This window comes from Schistocerca serialis, chromosome 2, assembly GCF_023864345.2.
Source record: "Schistocerca serialis cubense isolate TAMUIC-IGC-003099 chromosome 2, iqSchSeri2.2, whole genome shotgun sequence".
Taxonomy (NCBI): domain Eukaryota; kingdom Metazoa; phylum Arthropoda; class Insecta; order Orthoptera; family Acrididae; genus Schistocerca; species Schistocerca serialis.
In genome coordinates this window covers 808,465,946-808,480,694 of record NC_064639.1, presented here as the reverse complement: position 1 = coordinate 808,480,694, position 14,749 = coordinate 808,465,946, and the positions used below count along the sequence as shown (strand labels likewise).

Sequence of the window (14,749 nt, the reverse complement as noted above, 5' to 3'; positions counted from 1 at the left end):
TTTCATCGTATGTTCATCACTGTTCTGCAACCATCAGCAGGCACTATATTCTATTAATTTCTGAAAATAAATGCACTTTTATGTACAGGCTGCTCAAAATATTCTTCTTGTGTCCCTTTACATTTATGCATTGCACGGTTAGAATCTTACATCATTGTTCTCTTTGGAAATGAAGAGTTTTAACACCTAATACAATAAGTCATCTGCAAACTAATGAAAAAAAATGTTAATTTTAAACTGAAGAGCAATTATTTGTTTAGAACAGGGCTTGTATCTGACAAATACATGTTGTGTTACATATTCTACTGCTTTATATACTTGAAGAACCAAAATATGAAGTTCAGTTTATCTTTATTTACTTATGTGTTAAGGATGGTAGATGCTCGGGTGTTACACCTTTTTATTCAGATAGATGTGAAATGGCGTATTTTTTCACCTCACATATTTAGTTTCAACATCGTTAGCTGCTGTTTGTGAGAATTTTAGGATGAACAATAAATTCACAAGGCACACAGGCACCTCCTGGCACAACGGGCAGTCCAGGAAAGTAATAAGAACAAAAAATGATATTAGTAATAATAATAAATCAACTTTTCAAACCCCCAAGACATTTATTATATACATTTTAATATGCAAGCAGCCATGCATTGTGGAATCTTTGTTTACAGTGGACGCATAGCTCATATGCTGCAGGTAGTTATTCATATTGTTATAGTCGAAGATGCTGCTGTGATGGATATAATAAAAAAAATGTCTCAAATTGTAGGACATTTTAAAGGAAGTCAACGAGCTTTCCAATATTTAAACACATTTAAAGAAACCTGCAACTTACCCACACACATTTGGTTCTTGATGTCGAAACCCACTGGAACAGCACTTATTTAATGTTGAAAAGACTCATTGAACAAAAGACTGCTATCATTTTATACATGGCAGAATGCAGTGGGGTAATAGTCCCACCTGCACAAGAATGGGTAGAAATAAGCTACTGTATAACAGACTTAAATGCTTTCATCAGGTAACACTTGATATTTCAAGTGACTCTTCATCAGTGTCATTGACAGTTATGCTTAATTGAAAATTGACCACAAAAGATGAAGATCCTGAAAATGTAAAACTGCTCAAGACCCAGTTGTGAGAGTTTGTTAACAGGAGATTTTATTATGCAATAAATACTCTGCATTTATTGGTTGCAGCTTTAATGGATCCCTGTTTTAAAACTAAGTATTTGATTAGAATTATCATTTCTATGGGAGAATGAGTCTCAATCAATTCAAATAGCTCATATCAACGTCAATGGCAGATATCGAAACTGCATCCTCAAAAAATGATAAACTTCCATCATGTGTTACAAGTGGTAATGAGTAGGGTTTGGAACATCACTATCCACCTTTTGAAGAACATCCGACAATTTTTTTTAAAAAGATCCTTTGCTTTCGAAGAATGTTGACTTTCATGAATATTGGGCTTCTAGTCCATATACTTACCTATGCCCAATTGCACTAAAATGTTTATTTGCTTCACCTACAAGTGTTCCTTGTGAGCAATTGTTCAGTGCAGCAGGACAGGTATATGCGGACAGGTGATCTAACTTGACTGGTGAAAATGTGGACAATTATTATTTTTAGCTGACAACATAAGACTGTTTAACTCTGATTGTTAATTCTTTTTCACTGATAGATATGCTATTGGAAATTTAAGATTCATTTGGCTATTATTATGTGTTCTCCAACTGTAATTGTTCAAGTACCTTGTTTTACGTAAAGAAATATTGTAATTGACTTTATTTCAAAGTGTTGTTATTTCTGCCAAGTGCAAAATAATTTTAACCATCTCATTATACCATTTATATTATATTTAAATAATCATAATTTTATTCACATTTTGCCAATCTTGAATGGAATTTCTTGGGGCTATTGAACCTCCAGCTTCGGCTTCAGCTTTGGCTGAAGGTTACGGCAGTAGCTGATTAATTGGCTTCAGCTTCCGCCAGAAACTGACCTTCGGTCGGACACTACACATATTCTTACTGATATAGTTACATTATATAAAATAAAAAAAATACAATAAGTAAAGTGTGTAGTAGGTTTATGAGGTGTAACAGTCGTTACAGAACCTGGTCATTCTATAGACCACTAGGCTCCTATAAAATGCCGAACTGAAAAAGGCGCATAATATCCCGATTGCCAAAGCAAGTAAAACACGGAACTGGGAGCACAGGACTAGCATGATCACGGAAGAAAGAAGCAAAAAGGTGATAAATACAACGAATGGAACGAACTGCGGCAATAAAAGCAGTTTCAGTGTCGTACCTACAATAAACGAGTGCTCTGAAGTGGATATAGAGCCTACAGGCAGAAACAACAAGGCAACATATGTTTACTAGGCCAAAAAGGGTTGGTCGTGTGAAACCCAGTGACTGTAGAATTCCTGTGGTAACAAAAAACCGTTTTCATGCACTAGATTCAGATATAAATGTGGAATCCACGGAAAACTGTGACGAAAACAACACGCCGAATCTATATAGTGACAAGCACATGAGCAGAAACTTCCGCAATAAACGTGAAGACAAACTCAAAGTGAAAATATTCTCTGATAGCCATGGACGTGAGATCGCCAAAATACTACGTTACAGTCATTGTATACAAGCAACTAGTATTGTCAAACCAGGTGCACCCATCCAAGAACTCATTAGAAACATAGAAACTGAAAATGATCGTCATATTGTCGTCATAGCTGGAGCCAATAATGTATATAAAAACGACCTCCACAGTGCAACACAAAACCTTAAGGCAATACTAAATTCAACACAAGAGAAATCATTTTTTGTAGTCGGAATTCCACATAGGCATGACCTTTCGGAATGGTCATGTGTGAATGTGGAAATCATAAAAGCAAATAGGCAATACTCAACGATTTGCAGGGCCTACCAAAATGCATATTTTATAAGTATGGACTCCTTGCAAAGAGACTGTTACACGAGACATGGCATGCACCTTAATAACAGAGGCAAGAAGATTCTGTGTCAAAACATCAGCACGATACTGAAAGCATCTGACAACCAAGAAGTAATTGCTGCTCTTCCTGTTCCTTGCTTGACGCAAGCAGAGCCTGAAGAAATGGTTACTTCTATTGCAGCAGTAGAAGTAGAGGTGGAAGCAGCAATTATACCTACACACATAACAAACGCTGCAGCAGCAGTACCTACCACACTTCATCTACAGGATTCAACAGCAGCAGAAGATGAAGCAACATCTAAATCTCCCCTCTCACCAGTTGCCACAACAATGCCTACAGCAGCAGCAGTATCTATCACACTTCACCAGCAAGATTCAACAGCAGCAGAAGAAGAAGCAACCACCTTATCTCCTCAGTCACCAGATGCCACAACAGTGCCTCCACACACCATAACAGCAGTTCCATCAATTCCTGTAGTAGCAGCCTCATCTACAATATCATCACAAGGAGGGAAGAGTAGGCATACAACAGTAGATGTGCTACCACTCCAAGTGAACAATTTTTTAGTAAAAGGCAACAAGAGGCAGAAATCCAAAAGATAAGCCCCGAAAAAGGTTTGAAAACCAATCACCATAGTGTTCAGTGCGTAAGCAATAAGAGCATTGATCTTAAAATATGTTACCTTAACGTTCAAGGACTGAAAGATAAAGAACTTATCATAAATGAGTTTGGTCTTGATAACCAGTTTGATATTTTTTGTCTCAGTGAACACTGGGCTAATGAGAATGAACTTGCAGTTGCCAAATTTGACAATTTTAGTATAGTAAATAGCTACTGTAGGAAAAAGCACATTAGAGGTGGTGTGTCAATTTATTCCAACCAGTCACTCAATTGTACAATAACCTAACTAGACCTAAATTTCTTGTGTGATGAACAGCACTTTGAAGTTACGGGTATAATCATTAATAGTCATAAGCTAATAGTAGTATCCATGTACAGATCACCAAAGGGAAGCATTAACATATTTTTAGAAAAAATGGACATGCTATTGAGTGAATTAAGTAATATTAAATGGCTACACTATGATATTGCAATAGGAGGTGATTTGAATGCTGATTTTGATGTTACTAAATGTATGGGTAGTGTTGCAGATCTGGAAAACTTACTAAGACAATACAATTTACATCATGTTAATAACACGCCCACAAGAAACAAAGCATGTTTAGATAACATCTTTGTAAACTTCAAGACCACTGAAAACACATGCGAAGTTGTAGTGTTCCCATTCTCTGACCATGACTCCGTATCTCTAAATTATGAAAGTAAAATTCCCATCAATAGGAGCAATGCAAACAGACCTGTCCTAAAAGTTGTGATTACCAGACCCGTAACTGAGGATAAAATTAACACATTTCGTAATTCCCTTGCTGACAGAGACTGGTTTGGCCATTGTAGTGTCGATCGACATTACACTTCAAGTAATGACCTGCCAGCCAAAATAATATTTGATAGATTTTTTAATGCATTCTTGACCCTATTTAACTATAATATTCCCGTAAAGAAAATCAAAATAATGGACAGCAGCCACAAATCCAGATCTCAAAACAGACGAAATATATGGTACACTAAACAGCTGACAGATCTAAAGAAACAAGTTTTGTTACTGTACAACATATACAATAGTATGAAGTCTGACTGTGCCAAATCAGCCTATGTGGAATGCAGGAATGAATACAAAAAAGCCATCCCGCAGGCCAAAAAAAACCTACAATGCCAACAGCATACATAATTCCACCAATAAATGCAAAACCGCTTGGAAAGTAATTAACAGTGCTGCCACAGATACTAAAAAAGACAAAATTAATATCCCACTACAAACACTCAATGAGTTTTTTATTAATTCAGCGAAAGAAATAGGAGACGCAATTATCAGACCAGACATTAGTCCATCTGAGTTACTCTCCCAAAATTGGGGTAGACAGTCACTAAATACAAGCATGCTAACCTTCTCCGAAGTAACGCCTAGATATGTACAAGGGGTCATAAAACAACTGAAATCATCTGATAGCTTAGATATATATGGCATATCATGCAATCTGCTAAAAAAAGTGTGTGATTGCATTCTGTACCCTTTAACCCATTGCATAAACAAGTGCTTACTTGAGGGATATTTTCCTGATGAGTTAAAACTGCCTAGGGTCGTCCTAGTATACAAAAAGGGAGATAAAAACTCTCCATCTAGTTACAGGCCTATTTCAATAGTACCCGCATTCTCCAAGGTAATAGAATGCATCATGTACCAACAATTATCATCTCACTTTGAGAATCTAGGAATAATTAATGCTACACAATACGGGTTTAGGAAGAATCTGTCAACCATTGATGCAATCAACACGGTAGTCAGTTACATCCTCAAAGTTTTTGAGAACAAAGGCTTTGCTCAGGTCTCATTCTGTGACCTAAGCAAGGCCTTCGACTGTGTTGAGCACATGCCACTACTACAGAAACTAGAATTCTACGGCATCAAAGGAAACAGTCTCAGACTATTAAAAGCTTACCTCAACAACCGTAAACAGGTAGCTTGTGTTGGTAAGGAAATGTCAAACATAGAAAATGTTAAAGTAGGTGTGCCTCAGGGATCCGTACTGGGGCCCTTCCTGTTTCTGATAATGATCAATGACCTCCCCTCGTTTATTAGATCCACCACTGTATTGTGTATGCAGATGATATGACTTTTCTTCATAGCAGTAACAATCTTAATGATCTTAAAAGCTGCGCTGAAAATACACTCACTAATGCAGCATATTGGTTCAGAGCAAATGGTTTCCTGCTAAATGAAAATAAAACTCAGCAGATAATCTTCACTCTAAGAGACAAGCCACTATCTGATGACCCTAGTTCTGTTAAATTCCTGGGAGTTTATTTAGACGAAAAGTTATCCTGGGGCCAACATGTAAACTATATTAGTAGTAAACTATCTAGAGTAATTTATTTATTAAGACAACTCAGAAATTGTGTACCTGAAACATACATCAGATCATCTTATTTTGCATTTTTCCAGAGTATAATATCCTATGGCATTATCTTGTGGGATAACTGTAGTCATATACATGACATCCTATTATTGCAGAAGAAAGCCATTAGGATAATTACAAATTCTTCACATAAGGCTCACTGCAAACCCTTATTTACCAAACAAAAAATTATGACTGTAATAAACCTCTATGTATACAATGTCTTAATCTTTACGAAGAAAAACCTACAAGATGTGAAACGTAGAGAAAATGTACATTGTTACAACACAAGAAGCATCAAACACATATACACACCTTACCACAGACTATCAAAATCAATAAATAGCTATGAAGTCACAGGGCACAAACTATTTAATAAGCTGCCACGCGCCATACAGGATCTTCCTGAACATACATTCAAAGAAAGACTGCATGAATGGTTTATTGCCCACCCGTTCTATGATATCAATGAATTCTTCAACTGTAAAATGCAGTAATCCAACAGATGACCCACTGTACATTTATTGTAATATAAGCTAAAATATTTCAGTAGTCAATACCTTATCACACTGTATTATAAATTGTAACTTCTTTTGACGTTGTCAATTGCTGTAATGGCCTAAAGATAATAAAATCTTTATTATTGTTATTATTATATATTGGACCATGTTTTTTATAAAGCAGGTATGCCTCATCACATTGAAAGCACATAATTTTCACATGTATCTCAGGAATACTTTTCTTCATGGTCTATTTTATTGTTTTAAGCTGTAGACACCCACTAGTTGTATTTGCGATTTGTAGCAGATCTGAAGACGGTCATTGGTAACCAGAATCGCTTCTGTGAGGACCACAAATTTGTGATCATAGATGTGAAATAAATAAATTTATTCTACATTTTCAGATCACTCTTCCACTTGCGACCATGTCACAGCTTGTAAATGTAATATTGTGTGGAGAAATAAGCACAAACATAAATATCGTAAATGAAACTAGTAATGTCCTCAGAAATATTCTTGTGAGTTTTAGCATGTACCCGTTGATAAGCAGTGCAACAACGTTTACTACAATGACTGCACCATTAATCGACCAAGTGATCAAATGCCTAAACAGCAGACCTACAAAACATATTTATCATAAATCTGAATACAAAATTTTTTCCAGAGAACCAGCAAACCAAAGTGCAGATAAAAGATATAGAGAAGCTAATGTAAAAGGGAAATTCTCTGAATTCTCAACATTATTCAAACTGAACTCAGGAAAGACATTTTCAAAGGTAAGTATCACAGTTCAGTGACACTCACCTTTGAAAATGTCTTGTAAGTTTACCAAATGGACAACAGCAGGCATTAGCAAATCCTCCCGAACCCTCAAATACCTTAGTTCCAAGAAAAAGGGTTACAATTAGCCACAGTTCTTGAATTTCTATCATAGATACAAAAAAATTTATGGGATGGTGCTGACTGATGTAAAAATGTCATTTAATGACAAGATAATAAACACTGCAGAGAATAAGAGAAAGCAGCCTGGGATGACATTAAACAGGAAACAGGAGAGACAAAAGCAAAACAATGTACTGGTATGGGAGGATAAAGCAATAACCTAGCAAACTATGTAAATGAACATTTTTCAAGTACTGCAGAGAAATTACAACCAACCACAAAATATGAAGTCAGTAAAATGGCACAAAGCCTACAAAATAAGAAGTCAGTAGGCTTAAATGAAATATCGACATGTGTGCTGAAAGAATACATACGGAATATACAAGCTCCCTCAACAAAAATAATAAATGAGTCATTCACATGAGGAAATATCCACAGCATTTAAAACAAGCAAGAGTTGTCACTCTTGCTAAGGAAAGGTAATACAGAAGACATAGAAAACTACCAGCCCCTTTCCCAGCTGTCACCATTCTCGAAAATAATAGAATCATCACAAAAGATAAATTACTGAATTACTTGAACAAATACAACATTCTAAGTGAATCACAGGTTCGATTCCAAAGTGACAGAAGTACAGAATCAGCAACAGCACAACTCACAAAATGGTATTTCACACTCTTGACGAAGATGAGTGTTTTACATGCACATGTTTAAATCTTTCTAAGGTTTCTGATACTGTTGATCATATGATTCTACTAAATCAGCTAGTATCATTACAGATATAGATGTAACTTATGACTGGTTCCAGTTGTACCTAGAAGGTAGGGCACAAAGAGTAGAGATACCACATACTGCAAATCAGCTTAACCTTTCCATAAAACACTTACCAGAATTAAAATATATTAACCTAGGAATTTCTCAGGATAGTATATTATGACCAATACTGTTCCCAATGTACATCATTGATGTTCCTTATAGTGTGACCTGATGTTTTCCCAGCACATTTCTAACTTATATAATTTGAGTGGCCATCCAGGCCATGCCACAAATTATCCATGATGTACCAGCAGACAGACCCACTGTCACCTTCAGGTGATGACTGCTGCTCTGTCTACACCAGTGTCCTATATGTGTTGCCCATTACCCCTTGCACCACTCTGTTCCTGTTGCAGCTGATGCAGTGAGTGGTGGCAGTGGCAGTGGCAGTAGCAGCAGCACATAACTGCGAAGAACAATTACCAGTGTCCGTGGTATCTTAGTTCGATGCAGACCTCACGTTACGGGAAGTGACACTGTTAAGTTAAATAGAATGCATAACTACACAAAATTTCTGGTAATGAATATTCATTCTTAGTTGATATGGTGTGAACACACAAAGATATTTGAAAACTGTATCTCATCAGCATGTTATGCCCTTAAGAGTCCTGTCATCAGTATGCAACAGCTAGTGTCTTTCAGTTACATACTATTTGTATGTAAACTCAGTTCTTAGCTATGGAATTCTTTTCTGGGGAACAAAATCCATAAAATATGAACACAGTGCTCAAACTACAGAACAGAACCATAAGAATATTACCGTAACCAAAAATAGTACTTAAGCTCATTGTAAAGATCATTCAAACTGACAGAGAAAGAGTAAAGTTAAAATTCAAAACACCATTTTCTATGGAAAAATAATACTACACAATAAAATTTCCATAGAGATTAAAGAGATTAATAAAATGAACTTATTTCAAAAAGGAAGTTAAGGAGTATCTGTTATGCAACACATTCTATACATGGAGGGTTACTTAGATAAAACGGAGTAAACAATTGATTAAAATGAATAATAGAATGTTGATAAAAATCTATTTTTGTCCTATATTATACTGGAGCTCTTATAGAAATTCCTGTTCACAGAACACTATTTAAAAAAAAAATCACCCAGAGCAGAGTACGCACCGCAGTTCTTCTTTGGTACATACGATGCAGTGTGATGATGCTGAAACCTTGCTTGAGCAAAGAGAAAGTGTCACCTGGCAGCTGGGGTGTATACTAAGCCGTACAGTCAATGAACAGAGTGATATCTTGTGACTTAGTCTCATGTTTTGTATTTTTACTTATGTATCCATTTGCTGCAAACTGGTCAGTAGATTTTCTCTATGTGAAATGCAATTATTTATATTGCCTCTAACAAAATTTCAACAGTTGGTATGGGAGTGTAAAAAATTGTATTTGTTAACTGATTAAAAGTTTCAATTCCTTTACAGCTGGTACTAAGCATAACAGAGAGAAATAAACATGAAGTATCTGTGAATTAGCAGCTGAGGATGAGGGTGAATATCTCACATTCGTTGTGATTAATAAAAACATCTTATTTCAGTTGCTCCTCTTGCATAAAATGCCTTATAAACAAATGTCATACATCTGACTTACACATCACGAAGTTCAATATTTTATTTTTTAATTTCACTTCCATTATGCAACATGCACAAATTATTCATATTGATTTATGTCATATGTACATTACCTCATCAGGAAAATCCTTGGGATGTGGAGAAGTAAATCGTATTCTCATTTCAGGATTAACAAGAGAAATCTTATCCAGCAGATCGGCAAACCTGAGCCCTCCTCTCTTGTTCTTGTAGACTGTGCGAAACCCCTTTGCAAGATGTGTTTCTTCATCAGGTATACCACCATAATGATCAATTGCTGACATATCACGGTAGCTGTTCACATTCTGACCTGTTCATTAAAAGCACGAAGCAAGGTGTACAGTCTTATAACATAAGGCTACATCTATAACTCTGAACTAATTAGACATTAAGTCAGTTCATCCCTCGACAAATCATCAATATATGAACTAAAACCAGTGTCTTTGGTGAATGATTCATGATTCAAGACACTTGGAAACGTCATCACACACATTCTAGCTTTTCACAAATATCCTGGATTTACTACCTCACTTCTTATCTTCTTATTTTGAAGCATCTTTTCCTTCCTTTTCTCAAATTGCTTACCTCTCTCATTCCATTTTCTGATTCCCTCATTTCTCATGCATGCGCATTCATTCCTTCTCCATTTATATATCTTTGTTCATCCTCAGTACCTCTCATGTTGTGTACTCATGCTGCAAATAAAACTGCAGTGGTTGTAAAAAGTAAGAGTTTCACAGCCTTTTCTTTGCATTCCTGAAAGGCCTGTTCCAGTTGTTTCAATTTAAGCAGCGATGAACATTTGGTAAAAGAGACTCTGGCTCTTCTGTCTGTAATACAACTGATTATATGGAACTGGCTAAGCAATGTTTTCTCTATACAATAATCTCCTTTTTTATTCAATAAGAAGCAATGCATGACCTTTCCATGACACTCTCTAACACATTATATATTTCATGTCAATGTAACTTATAAATGTAGCCTAATTTGGTGTAATCCTAGACAGTCAGGGTGTATAATTAAACAGCGCACACCTTCACAAATGACCAAAAGAGGCTCACTCTGCACAGGCAGTGGGCTAGATCCCTGGTCGCTCTAATGTTTTAGTGTTAGGCAGTATGTCAATGTAATCCATGATTCAGTGTGCTTCTTCTTATTACGATGCTCCTCACTGTGTCTGTATTTTCCTGTATGTGAAACAGAATTAAAAGTTGGTTGGTGGGGATTCTAATATTGTGTTCGTGCAACATTACAATATAATTATATGCAGTCCTTCATCTTCACTGTAATGATATGACATCCAATTGTATGCTTCTCTTTGGGTTAGGCAGGCTCTTGCCAGAATTTTTTGTAGAAATTTCAGTCTACATTGTTCTCCATTTTACAAATAGGTCTTTGTACAGCACTGTACACCTTGACAATGAGGAACGATGCATTGCAGTTTCATAAGAAGAGAAAGTCATGTATAACCACTGAAGTCCTTGCAGGGCTAGCTTTTTGTATACATGTATTGCAACTATAATATCAACCACAGTACTAAATAAGTCATATCGTGGTGGACAGCACCCCGTCCCCCTCATCAAATGGCACTATACGTAGATGTTATACCAGTTCACTGAGTGCAGATCCCTCTAGTCATGCAATAAATTGGAAATTATGGCAGTCACTGTCCAAATACAAGTCTTATAGTCCAAGTATCGGAACACATGAGGCAATACTGACCCTACGACTTATCTTAGAAGAAAGATTAAGGATAGGCAAACCTACGTTTCTAGCATTTGTAGACTTAGAGAAAGCTTTTGACAATGTTGACTGGAATACTCTCTTTCAAATTCTGAAGGTGGCAGGGGTAAAATACAGGGAGCGAAAAGCTATTTACAATTTGTACAGAAACCAGATGGCAGTTATAAGAGTCGAGGGACATCAGAGGGAAGCGATGGTTGGGAAGGGAGTGAGACAGGATTGTAGCCTCTCCCCGATGTTATTCAATCTCTATATCGAGCAAGCAGTGAAGGAAACAAAAGAAAAATTTGGAGTAGGTATTAAATTCCATGGAGAAGAAATAAAAACTTTGAGGTTCACCGATGACATTGTAATTCTGTCAGAGACAGCAAAGGACTTGGAAGAGCAGTTGAATGGAATGGATAGCGTCTTGAAAGGAGGGTATAAGATGAACATTAACAAAAGCAAAACAAGGATAATGGAATGTAGTTGAATTAAGTCGGGTGATGCTGAGGGTATTAGATTAGGAAATGAGACACTTAAAGAAGTAAAGGAGTTTTGCTATTTGGGGAGCAAAATAACTGATGAAGGTCGAAGTAGAGAGGATATAAAATGTAGACTGGCAATGGCAAGGAAAGCATTTCTGAAGAAGAGAAATTTGTTAACATCGAGTATAGATTTAAGTGTCAGGAAGTCGTTTCTGAAAGTATTTGTATGGAGTGTAGCCATATATGGAAGTGAAACATGGACGATAAATAGTTTGGACAAGAAGAGAATAGAAGCTTTCGAAATGTGGTGCTACAGAAAAATGCTGAAGATTAGATGGGTAGACCGCATAACTAATGAGGAAGTATTGAATAGGATTGGGGAGAAGAGAAGTTTGTGGCACAACTTGACTAGAAGAAGGGATCGGTTGGTAGGACATGTTCTGAGGCATCAAGGGATCACCAATTTAGTATTGAAGGGCAGCATGGAGGGTAAAAATCGTAGAGGGAGACCAAGAGATGAATACACCAAGCACATTCAGAAGGATGTAGGTTGCAGTAGGTACTGGGAGATGAAGAAGTTTGCACAGGATAGAGTAGCATGGAGAGCTGCATCAAACCAGTCTCAGGATTGAAGACCACAACAACAACAACAACAGTTGGCAGCAGCTGGAGATGAAGCTGGTAGTGAAGGAACATTTAAGGGTGAGCCAACCACTGGGCCTTCTACTGGCCTACTAGAGAATTTCACATGACATGCCTGAGATATTGGTCCTAGCCAGATGTGCACAATGTTACGAATATCAATACATCCAGCGGGGTTACTAAACTCATGACCAGGAAACAAGGTAAGATTTTAATTTTGTCTCAGTATTATATAGGATACTATGGTAGGAACATTACGTAAAAGGTGTTTATATCTGAATTTTTATGCTGAACTTGATTGCAAATTTACAGTGTGTGATGAACAGTTCATGATCCTGACATGCCGATATAGCTACAGTGACCATATTAACCATTTGATCTGCAGTCTAAGAGAACTATTACTCAATTTACACAGTGGCTTATCTGCATTTGAGTTCAGAATTATGTGGTGATAACCTTTGTGAGTGCATTAGAAAACTTACGAGTATGGCTTCGTGTATTTGAGAACTCTAAAACTAATATATGGTACAAACCCTTATTGCCTGTCACATTCAACATGAGCTTTAAGTGAGTAGCAATTAAATAGGGTGCAGAGGGTCAATTTTTTAAAATATAATACAACTAGATACATAAAAAATCTCCTAACCAAATAGTGGCAAGAGATAACACATATACATGTAAAAGAAATGTGCAAGCTTTTGGAGCCAGTGGCTTCTTCTACCAACAGACTCCCTTCAGCAGGAGAGTTGAAGGGGAATGAAGAGAGATGAAGGAAAAGGACTGGTGAAGTTTAGGAAATGGGGAGAGTTTGAAAAAGTCACCCAGAACACCGGGTCAGAGAAGACTTACCAGACGGGATGAGAAGGAAAGACTGTCTTCCTGCATCCCTCCTTGTTCCCCCATCAACCCTTCTGATAGAAAAAGGAGTCATTGGCTCCAAAAGCTTGCACATTTCTTTAATCTTAATATATGTGTTTTCTCCTGCTCTGACACTGGGCCACAGAAAACAGATTGTGCTGTTGAGCTTGTGACCCATTCTTTGTTGTATTGCAGGTTGAAAGTTGTTTTGGGGTAGCCAAATACAATGATCTACTAGAGCTGTAATTGCTCAGGACATTAAATAAGCATCTTGGCACTTCTTGACAAATGAAAGGATCTTAATATACACTGGCTGACCAAAAAAGCAAAGCACATAGAAGAAGTCGTCAGATGTCCATATAACTTCGTACATGTACACATCTTTGGCAGGTGTCTAAAACATTACAGTTGCAATTCTCTGTGACACGTAGAATGGCACCAGATGCATTAGTGTCATTCATGCTTAGCATTGTCACCAGGCCTAGTGGACATACAAAGTACGTTAACAGTGTCAGATACTGAGACATCACTGTGATGAACACAGATATGCTGAGTAATCATGTGAGATAGCGAGAGAGTTTGAAAGGGGCCACATTTTGGGTTCCATTTAGCTGTCTCATTGAATTATGCAACATAGAGATTCATGTGGCATTCAGATGTGATAGTGACCTGATGTTGGACTGTATGAGAATGTGGGGGCACACACACTTGTTGTCAAGGTTCCAATTGATCTTGTCTGACAATCAAAAGGGAGGATCAAACATACTGACCACCAAACACACCATAACCCTTTCAAATCTATGCCAGCTACCTGCGAATAAGTACTGGATTCTCTGCAACATTCTGTGTCATCCTGCACCACTGGCTGAAAACTAGCAGCATCCAGACTAGGGAATTACATTCCCATACAAATGGTGCCATAAACACAACAACACAAACAGCTGCATTTGGACTGGTGCTGTGACAAGGAAGAATGGACAGCTGATGAATGGCATAACACTGTTTTCATTGAAACTTCCTGGCAGATTAAAACTGTGTGCCCGACCAAGACTCGAACTCGGGACCTTTGCCTTTCGTGGGCAAGTGCTCTACCATCTGAGCTACTGAAGCACAAGTCATGCCCGGTCCTCACAGCTTTACTTCTGCCAGTATCTCGTCTCCTACCTTCGAAACTTTACAGAAGCTCTCCTGCGAAACTTGAAGAACTAGCGCTCCTGAAAGAAAGTTTCATATCAGCACACACTCCGCTGCAGAGTGAAAATCTCATTCTG

General features: G+C 37.2%; 1 protein-coding gene across 2 annotated transcripts in view; it reads right to left on the bottom strand.

The window, feature by feature from the left end:
- Window positions 1–14,749, bottom strand: part of LOC126458052 (CDK5RAP1-like protein) — a 129,932-nt gene that overhangs the window by 58,562 nt on the left and 56,621 nt on the right. For both annotated transcript variants that reach the window (XR_007585565.1, XM_050094850.1), the window contains exon 5: window positions 9,864–10,078. Coding sequence is in view for 1 of the 2 variants with exons in the window: in XM_050094850.1 (XP_049950807.1) it covers window positions 9,864–10,078 (215 nt within the window). In the remaining variant the exon portion in view is untranslated. The remainder of the gene's footprint in view (window positions 1–9,863; window positions 10,079–14,749) is intronic.